Source organism: Phaethon lepturus, unplaced genomic scaffold, assembly GCF_000687285.1.
Source record: "Phaethon lepturus isolate BGI_N335 unplaced genomic scaffold, ASM68728v1 scaffold16739, whole genome shotgun sequence".
NCBI lineage: Eukaryota > Metazoa > Chordata > Aves > Phaethontiformes > Phaethontidae > Phaethon > Phaethon lepturus.
The window spans coordinates 20,497-31,537 of NW_010562922.1; the positions used below are offsets into that span (position 1 = coordinate 20,497).

At 44.2% G+C, this 11,041-nt stretch overlaps 1 protein-coding gene across 1 annotated transcript; it reads left to right on the plus strand.

Moving 5' to 3' along the window:
- The first annotated feature begins 9,722 nt into the window (after window positions 1–9,722).
- Window positions 9,723–10,679, plus strand: LOC104626507 (proto-oncogene Mas-like). The gene has a single exon (XM_010294447.1). The coding sequence runs from the start codon at window positions 9,723–9,725 to the stop codon at window positions 10,677–10,679; it is 957 nt and encodes a 318-aa protein (XP_010292749.1).
- Window positions 10,680–11,041: the final 362 nt, after the last annotated feature.

Genomic DNA, 11,041 nt, shown 5'->3' on the forward strand with positions numbered 1-11,041 from the left:
GTTAATCAGTTGGGCGGCAATATGCAATGCACAGCCTAAGCACGTGGAAAAATAAAGACAAATGATCCATCAGGTTTTTTCATTATTAATAATGAATCCCTTACCAGAAGTGCATACAGACTAAGAAACACATAGGATTAGTATCAAATTTATGAAGTGCGTTTTTTTGTTGTATTTTTTTTTTTCCGCCTGCCCAGGTATTTAATTCTCCTTGCATAAGACTTCAGCCGTGGCTCTTACCACACTGAGATGGGTGCACTCTGTGACACATTCCTCCATCCTAGTCCTCCAGGATTTTGAAGGGCTGGATCTATGACTGGTGTGCTAAGGACAAGGCCAGAGCATTCACCTCGAGTTCCTCTTTTCAGACATGGTCACGTTCCAGTGTGATTGTGGGGCTGCTTTGGTTTGGCCTGTTCCAGCTATAGCCCCTGGAGCAGTACATGTCACTAGTAAATAAATAATCTATATCTTTAAAAAGACTTAGTCCTTAACGTTACCAACTTGCCATTACGCACCCAGATATCAGAGTTCTTTTGGTCAAAAAAGCCTGGAAAACACTGGATTAAACTCTTTGCAGAGTTTAACCAATAGGCACCTTTTAGAAAGAAATTATCAACTGTGTGGGATTCATCCTAGTATCAAAACATTCCCAGTCAACTGCTGTTAAAAACAACCATTACAAGTCCTGCCCAATGAAAACACAAGCGGTTTTCCCTGTTTCTGCAGGTGATCTGGGCAGATCTGTGGAATGATTCAGTTAATTCAAGTTATCTAGCACCTATTTAAAATTACAGCAAAATCAGAAACTCCTGTGCAGGCAAAAACTGATCAAGCATCCACAGGAAACACTGAAATGGAGAAAACCAAAATTGCTGTCAAACCCAAAAAGTAAAGCCTAGAGAGGAAGTTGTGAAAGTTAGGGACTTTTCTTGTGCTTACAGCTGTACTAACAGTAGGCAAAAGATATTCAAGAAGGGGGGTAAAATTTGCATGGATAATTCCTTTTCTGATATATCTCCAAGAAAAAAATATCAATAAGAACAATGTGATATCAATTTCTACCTAGTCTTATCAGGTTACGATCCTTTCCATCCCTCCTCTTTGCACTTAGCACTGACCCAGATTTCTACACAAAATAAAAGGACAAAATAGGTAAAAAATTTATGGCTGTGCAGTATCCGGTGGAAGAGAAATAGCTGGGCTCCATCTAGGCCAGAGCAGAACTGGAAGCCAAGCCCACCAGTCCCCGTGTCGTGTTTAGGCGATCGGTGGTTCAGAAAGGAATGACCAAGAGATAAATGATCAAGGAAAACTATATTCCTGAATAACAGTAGGTGAGAAACTCCTAAAGTAAAACGAGGTGTATAATTTTTCTAAGGATTGTAAAGACACAACCCATTCACAACAGACAGCTTTACTCTGTGTGCCCTTTGGTAAAGCCCAAATTGCTTTTTACAATATATTCATCTGCCTCATTCCATCCATCTCATTGACTCAGGTCATGTAGGTGCCTGTGTCTGAGCCAGTCACATGCACGCTTTTTTCTGCCTTTGCAGGGCAATTCATGGCCAGCCGAAGGTCTCTACTTCAAGACGTGATGAATTACATGCTGGAGGTGCCTATTGCTTTCTGTTGAGTCTGAGAGGATGACTAGAATGACTAATTCAGCAGAAGATTCCCACAAGTTATGTCGTACCTCTAAAAGTATCTTTTCAGGGAGGGACTAGAGGTATATGATATAATGCAATGAATTGCTAAATAAAATAAATACAATGTGGACTGCTAACATTTCAACACCATCACCTTATTGCAAGCATTCTTCCCTAAAATCTCAGGTGGTTAATGGGAAACAAAGTAATAAAATAACCAAATCTGGGACTACAGAACTAGCTCTGTGCATGGTTCCAGCCAAAGATAGCCATAAGCACTTGATAACTTCAGCGAAAATTTCTTTTTGTATTTTCACATTTGTTCAAGAGGAAGGAAAACGAAAGAACGAAGGAAATTAAGAAACGAAACGAAGAAAGGAAACAAACAAAAAAAAAAAGGAAAGAAAGAATCCAGAGAACCTGGAAAACTTACCTCCTCGGTGTTTGGAGATCTAATTTTTTGTGTAAGGGCTGTATGATTTTATCTCCTCAACACCTGCCTTCCCTGGTAGGAAGGTGTTAGAGCACAGAGTCTTTAAAGGACATAGAATAGCTTCTGGAAAGCTTCCAGTGCTTGCTTAGGAGGCACCTATTACTGTATAATCCCATCTAATTTAATTTCTTGCTTTTCTGTATCACAAGCGTACCTTGGTATTTTCTGCCCACGTGAGAGGCAGAATTTGATGGGCTGTCTGGGTAGCGTGGCCTGGCCTGCGTGCACTGAATGATGCATTCGCAACCCAGCCGCAGGACGAAGGCTGGGAATAGAAAACTGTTTAAGTAGCGCTCTGTAACCCTCTCCAAGGAAATCTCCCACCCGAAGGGCTCTTGGGACTGGAGGAGGGAAGGCATGGAGGCTTAATGAGGGGAGGGCGGGAAAGGAAGGGACAAAGGAGGAGAAATTAATTCTGTTCTGACTGAAAAGTTTAAGCAAACATATTTTAAAGAAATAACCGTCAGTCAGGGATAGTGATATTATGAAGGCATTTCAGGATTTGTCCAGGAGAAATAACAGCCAATGGATTATCTGAATATTAAACTGGACAAGCATGTGCAGCGACCTAGTCCTCGTTAACCCTTTCCAGAGTCCTTCATTAAGCCATGCTTTAAGGTTTTCCTCAGTGTAGAGGCCCATTAGATTCACTGCTTTGGCTTTATAGCACTGCGAGTAATAAAACAGTACTCACGTCTTTCTGTATTCCAAAACCAAAAAAGCCCACATAAAACGCAAATCTTCATCAAAAAAAAGTCAGCGAGATTTCTAGTAGTACAGAGAGGTGCTATGCTCTGGGGGTGTTAAAGAGTTACCTGCCACAGTAGTCTTTTAAAGGGCAGGCAGGCACACTTGTCTCCGTAGTGGTTATGATTAAGTTAAGTTTTCACAGAGACAGAAGATGCCCTGGGTTACCTCTTGATGACCCTTCAAGTCCTATTTTGCATAAAATGTCATCACTGGCAATCCAGTGAATAAAGCCCCTTGCAAGAACTTGCATGTTCTAGCAAAGGTCAGTGAATTACAGAGTAAGTAAAAAAAATCCTTCTTTTACAAATGGGGAAACCAAGGGAGGAAGTCAGCTCTTTTATGCCTGTGGAAGTCAGCTGGGCTGAGTCTTTACCACTCCAGGCTCTCCTGTGGAAAGACATAGATCTCTGCAGGAATTGACTCACCTGGTCTACCTCAGACCTGATTTTAGGGTGGGACTAGGTCTACAATAGATATCTAGATTTTGAACAAAATTACTTAGGGCAGACAAAGGCTGCATCCAAAGAAGCAATGACTCAATGTCCAAGTAGAAACCAGCAACGAGTGATGTGCCTCAAGGGTCCATACTGGGACCAATGCTATTTAATATCTTAATCATTGACATAAACAGTGGGATCAAGTGCACCTTCTGCAAGTTTGCAGACGACACCAAGTTGAGTGGTGCAGTTGATACGCTTGAGGGAAGGGATGCCATCCAGAGGACCTTGCCAGGCTTGAGGAGTGGGCCCATGAGAACCTCATGAAGTTCAGCAAGGCCAAGTGCAAGGTCATGCACCTGGGTTGGGGCAATCCCCACTATCAGTACAGACTGGGGGATGATGGGCTTGAGAACGGCCCTGCAGACAAGGACCTGCGGGTACTGGTGGATGAAAAATTGAACATGAGCCAGCAATGTGCACTTGCAGCCCAGAAAGCCAACCGTATTATAGGTTCCATAAAAAGAATTGTGACCAGCAGGTCGAGGGAGGTGATTCTGCCCCTCTACTCTGCTCTGGTGAGACCCCACCCAGTGTACTGCGTCCGGCTCTGGGGTCCTCAGTACAAGACAGACATTGACCTGTTGGATTGGGTCCACAGGAGGACCGTAAAAACCATCTGAGGGCTGGAACATCTCTGCTATGAAGAAAGGCTGAGAGAGTTCAGTTTGAAGAAGAGAAGGCTCCTCAAAACCTTCTTGTGGCCTTTCAATATGTAAAGGGAGATCATTAGAAAGACAGAGAAAGGCTTTTCAACAAGGCCTGTAGTGACAGGACAAGGGGCAACGGTTCTCAGCAAACTGAGAGTAGATTTACATTGGACATAAGGAAGACATTTTTTATGGTAAGGGTGGTGAGACACTGGGACAGGTTGCCTAGAGAAGTTGTGGATGCCCCATCCCTGGAAGTGTTCAAGGTCGGGTTGGATGGGACTTGGAGCAACCTGGTCTAGTGAAAGATGTCCCTGCCCACAGCAGTGGGGGTTGGACTAGATGATCTTTAAAGGTCCCTTCCAACCCAAACCATCTAGGATTCTATGCACTCTTGCTGTCAAGAAGAGACTCATCTTTCTTAACTTAAGGCTTCTGTAGCCAAAGGTGAATCTATGAAATGAAGCACAATAAAGCAAGCGGATATGCCAATCCATGCATCAGTTCAACTCAAACTCATCACTGCTCTGAAGTTTACTGTGTATTTTTAGCTTCAGACTTATGGGTGTCAATAAATAAATTGTTTCATCCACTGCCCATTGCTTTTTTTGTTGACATTTCTTGAAATTTAGAATGGCCCAATAACAACCAAGGTAATGTAACCATCTCCCAACACAGAATGCCAGCGATCCATGCAGTGAAAATTAAAATCCTCAAATGAATGAGGAGGTTAAATACTGCTCTGGGTGAAAACAGTCCTCTAACTTAAGTATCATCTTTCACTGTAGCCTGGAGTCCTGGCCAGGTTAATAAGGGTTAACACTAGTCACTACAGGAAACAGAGTATTGAGTAAGAAACTAAAAACAGTCTTACAATCTTTGGGAAAGGAAGAGGAACAACAAATGACAGAAGAAGTTAAAGATGAACCATCAGGTATCTGGCCTGCTAAGCTATTTGGGACAGATCTGCCAGTTTCTGTACCCACTGACACACATGGCAGCAGTTTGGCTAGCATCATACCCATCTCCTTTTGCTTCCCTAGCCAAAAGGACTAGCGGAAGCGCCTTAATGTACAAGCCCAAATCAAGAGTCGCTGATATCTCCTGTTGCAAAATGGTTCCCTATAAGGATGTGCTTACTGCCCGGAAAGGAGAAAGGTGTTTTCTCTGTTTGCACTCCACTTACTTTGGCATGTGGATCTGGACAGCATGGTGGTGGTACCTCATGCACATGGAGGGGCTGTGCATGGTGGGAATATGAGTGAGGTGGTGTGGGTGGGAAGTGAATGCTGGCAAGGGCCTGTCTTGATAGAGTCATGAGGTGGTGGTGTGAATCTGATGGTGGGCAGGATGGGGCTGAGGCACTGTTTGGGGGGAAGTTGTGAAACTGGAAGGCACAAGGCTGGAGGCTGTCTCGAGGGATTTTGTGAAATCGGAAATGCCTGAGGTGTGGTGAAGGACTGTGCTGAAAGATAGCGTGAAGCGGCAGGTAATACTGTGAGTTGTGAAGCTGCATTGAAAGAACTCTGACATCAGAAGTGGGCATTGTGTATTGAAGGCAGCACAAGCAGAGGTTGTGCAACTGTAGCTGCTGAGGTGTGGTAAGGCTATGGAGTTTGGGTGGACCCTCCTCCAGGAAAGGTTGTGTGAAGCAATAGGGACTAAGTAGGGTGGTAACTTGTGTTGGGAGAGGCTGTGGGTCAGAAGAGGACACTCTGTGGTGATGGGTGTGTTAAGGCCGGTTTGGCAGGGACAATAGGTCCTTGGGGAATGAGAAGCTGTTCTGAGGGAGGTTGTGAAATCATCAGCAGGCGTTATGGAAGAGGACTGACAATTTCTCAATCTATGTGTCCCTGAGCAGCAGTAAGGCATCGTCTTCAAGGACTGTGAAACTAGAGCATCTCAGGGACACGAGTAGGAAACAAAGCATCAGTGCAAGAGGCAAGGTAGAATTTTGTACAGACAGTTCTTGCTTTCTTTGTATTGTGAGACTGGATGAAGAAGGGAGAAGTAGTAAAAAAACATTTCCAGAACCATGACAGTGACAGGTTCTATACAAACAGGGAAGGGGGAAGTGGTTCAAATGTAAGTGACCACACACAACAGATATTTCCCCAAGAGAGTGATTGGCTGGCTGTTGGATGTCACGTTGAAAAGACCGTGGCTTTTTAAACAGTGTCTAACTAGCCCAGCGCTACAGTATGACACAAGGTTTTTATCTGGACCGTATGTCACAGAATTCAGCTGACAATTTTACCCAACTGATCCCTACCAGGCAGCTGCTGCAAATCAGTCTCTGAAATTCCAAGGAACCCACAAAAAGGTGAGAAATTGCACTCTAATGCTTTCTGTCCTGCTTTTGGAAAGATGGTGAGGGGAGGGAAAGCTGAAAAAGAAATGGAGGAAAGGAGATCAAACATTTTCTTCTCCTGCTGGTTAGAAATTGTCTGGATCATTTTCAAGATAAGGAGAGCTTCAGTCTGAGGACCCTTTTCCATTAACAAGTGCTATTGAATTGCTTTAAATACACTTCTGTAATATAAGATGGCATTACTCAAAGAACTAGCATTGGCAGTTTTGGTCTTAAATCATAATTTATGATTAGCCAAGAAAATACAACATCATAACTTTGTGTCCATAGTCTAAAATGTCTTTGTGGTGTCAAGGTTGTTCAGACTGACATCTGCCACAAGGACTACATGGTACTTAGCATGCAAACCACAAGAAGGATGTTTAATCTCAAGAGAGAAAAAGACCACATCGGACTCAGTTTGCTGCTGTTTGATGCAAGTCTTCATTAATTAGTTTTGTTAAGGAAGTAGACTCACATCTTGAATGTGTCTTGGAGACAACAAGAAATCAGTCTTTCCAAGATCACACAATAAATATATGAGACCTGTGAGTGACTTTTTTGGTATTCTTTTCCACGGTCTACAGAAGTCAGAGAAGGATTCCTTCACTTCCGTTACAGTGGCAGGCAAAATTATGGATGTTTTGCCATCCATCGCAGCCATAAGCTGTACCTGGCAGCCTTTATGCACAGATGATCAATGGCACAAAGCATTGTCATTTAGCATTAGGAAATATGCTTGATCGCCTGGCATTCCGTGCACACCCAGGGGAGAGAGATGCACTGCCGGAGGATGGGGTCAATTGCCTTCTGGAGATCACTGCAGCAGGGAGGTAGAATAGCTGCTTTCATAAAATGGGCACCTGGTCAGCAGGCTGGAATAGGCTTAGACGGAGCTTAAGTGACACTCAGATGTCCATGTCCTCTTCAAATCAATCGGATATATGCTTCACATGGCTTGTGGCAGAGGATAGTGCTGCATTGGGTCTTTTAAAGGCTAGGAAACCACTTGACCACTGGGTCTTCCTTTCTCCTCATGGCAGACTTGGATCACAGAATTAGAGGCTGCTTCAGCTGCTTTCTGCTGTGGTCTGATGATTTGCTGCCACCCCAAAAGCAGGTAGCGAGGAAGTGAACAAAGTCATAAGGCTGTATCTTTTCAATTTGCTTGCCACAGGTGTTCAGGGAAGAGGTAGCCTTGCTAGTGGTGTTGGTCAGGCAGTATGCTGCTCTCCCCACATAAAGAAAGAGAAGATGAGTTTGAACTCAGGGATGTTCCTGTTGTGAAACTGTGCTACAACAGAGATTCTGTGCATTCTGAAGGAGATGGTGTTTCTTGCTTTCCATAATCCCTTTCAGTATCTACCGAAAGACCAGTGGTCTCTTCTTTAGAGAAATGGTGTCTTCTTTAGAGAGAGCTTCTAACGTTCAGGCTTTAGAGACCAGTGGTCTAAAGAAGAGACTGCTAGTCTCTAAAGTCTTAATGTCAGAAGCACTCGAGGTCCCATAACATGATCAATCATCCAGCTTCCTATACAAGAGTATGGTGCAGTGCCAGAAGTTCCCTGGTTTCAGTCAGCCCTAAAAGTTTCACATCCTGCAAGCCCTGGTGAAGTTAAGGGTGGAGTGCACCTCATCTAACTTCAGCTGTCCGCACTAATCCTCTCGCTGAGTCTGGCACTCCGCAATGTTCTGCAGTCAGCAAAGACAGGCAGGTAACTGCACATCTACCTAAGACACCTATCTTGGGATAACATGCATTACCGTTGGAGGTGCTCATAAACCTCCGTTAATTCAAATGGCAGCTTTAAAGGCTGTGTTAAATGACATGTTTGCATTTTTAACGGTGGAAGCTGCGTGTAACAGTCCCGGCTGGATTCTCAACCAAGCACTGCTGGCATAGGTGCCTTCCATGGACTAATCACAGAATCATTAAGGTTGGAAAAGACCTTTAAGATCATCAAGTCCAATCATCAACCCAACACCACCATGCCCACTAACCCATATCCTGAAGTGCCACGTCTACACGTTAATGAGGCAAGACTGTCTCCACTGCTCCAAGCCATCAGCTGGGTGAGGAAATTACCTGCTTCATGCATTTTTCTTGCCTCTATCCATGCAGCACTGAAGACACTGTGTCTGGGGTGCTGAGCTGAAATAATAATGATTCAGTCTGTCACGTTTCACTTGTTTATGGAAGTCTGTCCCCATGTATGCTACAGCATTTTACAAAGAAAGAACAGAATATTCATGCTGGTTAGACCATTCAATGATTCACATCTTCCTAGCTCTCCCCGTTTTGACTTGTTCCTCTCTTTTTTTTAACTATCTCCTGCTGTCTTTCATGATACTTCTCTACCTTCCTGCGTCAAAATTAATAGCTGGTGGGGAGAGAGGAAATGTTTCACCTCATCAGACAAAAAAAAAGGTGTAAAATCTAATTTTTGACCTTTTTTTCCCCCCAGGATTCTCACTCAGATACCAGTATCATGGGGGAAGAAGCAGGGTGAACTGCCTCAGGGAATGGGGTAAAATAATTATTTGAGCCATAATTCCAGTGTCCTGCGAGGGTCAGACATTTTGTCCCACATATGGTTCTTACAGTTTCTCTCTGAGAAGGAAGTTATTAAGAGCTGACTCTGTCAGGCTTTTGGATGACAGTGGACTCAGTGGTTTATTGTCTGTACATAGGGCTCAAGAGAACAAACCAACCACATTAAACTACGCTTTATTAAAACAGAAATCAGTCATCAACATAAAAACTGCCAGCTATTTTGAGTACTCTCTACCATGTTTTCTGGGCATATGCATAGGACAAAACTCAATCAGCTTTCATGCTGATTAAACTCGTATGCTGATTGCCTAGAACTTTCATACAATTTTGACGAGTTTTGTCTCACCTAATCATAGCTACATGAAGCAAAGACAATTATCCCAGAATTGTTAACACTGGGTTCCCTTTTTATTCAGACAAGAGGTACTTTTCAGACATGATTAATCTAAGTTATAATTGCTTTTTTAAGATATTTGTTTCCCACTACTGACTGCAAAAAGGACCCTCAGGAAACGAGTTTTTAAAAGAGAGAAATACACTGCAATCTAACTTTTCCTACACGTTGTGTAGAATTTGGCCTTAGATACAGTGCTTTGAACAATACCTCAAAGCTCTGTGCTCCAAGTCCAAACACAGCAATCCCTCCCTAAATCAAGGCCTGGCTACAAAGAGCTGGAACAAATACAGAAACACCACCAGGTCACCATGAGGGAAAGTCACGCTGGAGTTACGATCTCTCTCCTCCCTGCTTACAGGTCTGTCTAAAACCACTCACCATGAGTACTTCAGCTACACCAATCTTCCTTCCAACTGCAACCAGCCAGGCTCACGGGACTAATCAGAGTGGGGCTGTGGGAAAGACAGAGCCATCATATGCTGTCCTCAAGTTCATGGAGAGCTTCTGCCTCATCAGCGCTGCCTGTGGGATGGTGGGAAATGGCATGGTCCTATGGTACCTCGGCTTCCGCATCCGGAGAAACCACTTCACTGTCTACATCCTGAACCTGGCCGCTGCTGACTTCGGGTATCTCCTCTGCATCGCCATTGAGACGGTTCAATACCTGATGCAGTTCAACGTGGGGGTGCAGTTTGGGATATTCCTCTTCCTGGATCTTTTCATGTATGGGACCGGCTTGTATCTCCTGACCACCATCAGCATTGAGAGGTGCCTGTCTGTCCTTTGCCCAATCTGGTGCCGAAGCCACCGCCCAAAGCACTTGTCTGGCATCATCTCCGGCTTGCTCTGGGGTCTCTCCTTGCTGCTGAACACTCTCGGGTATGTTTTGTGTACCATTCGCCCCTCTGCCAGGAGCTGCAAGCTCCTGCTCATCACCATCGGAGCCTTGGACTTCCTCTTCTGCACACCCCTCATGCTGCTCTTCAGCCTGACCCTCTTCCTTAGAGTCAAGTGCAGCTCCCAACACCTCCGAACAGGCAGGCTCTTCACCGTCATCATGCTTACCGTCCTCTTCTTCCTGATTTTTGCTGTGCCTCTGAGCATCCTGATCCTCTTTGACTTCTTGGGCTACAAATTTCTCTACTCCCCAGAGATCGGCTTTGTGCTGTCCTGCGTGAATAGCAGTCTCAACCCTGTCATTTACTTCCTTGTGGGGAGCTACAGGGATCGAAGAATCAAGTTTACCCTCAGGCTGGCATTCCAGAGGGCCTTTGAAGATTCAGCAGATGACAAAGACGAGCGGGAAACCCGTGACACAATAACTATGTCCTCCTAATAACCTGCTGTGCCTAAGACAGTAACACTGGTCTGGAGCTGAAGGCCAATAGTTTACAGAATTGAAGAACCCTGAAGTATTGGGGACGGTTTCTCTCACCTGTCCTTCAGTATCTTCATGGCAGATCTCTACCCTTTAGCTAGTTATTTTAAGCTCCATCTGTGGTTGGTGAAAACACATAAGCACCCGAACCACAGAATTTATCTGACCTGTATTAGGACCACATCGAAAGTGCCTATTTCTTTTCAGTGGCCATTAAATTATTTCAGTTTGATAAGGTGAAATGTCGTGGTGTCTGCTTGTCATGAAAGGAATCCCACTCAGAATTTGCAGCTCACTCAATAAATCTCTCTTTCAGAGCA

Coding starts and splice junctions, on each gene's coding strand:
- LOC104626507 (XM_010294447.1), top strand. CDS start 9,723: ATGAGTACTTCAGCTACACCAATCTTCCTTCCAACTGCAACCAGCCAG.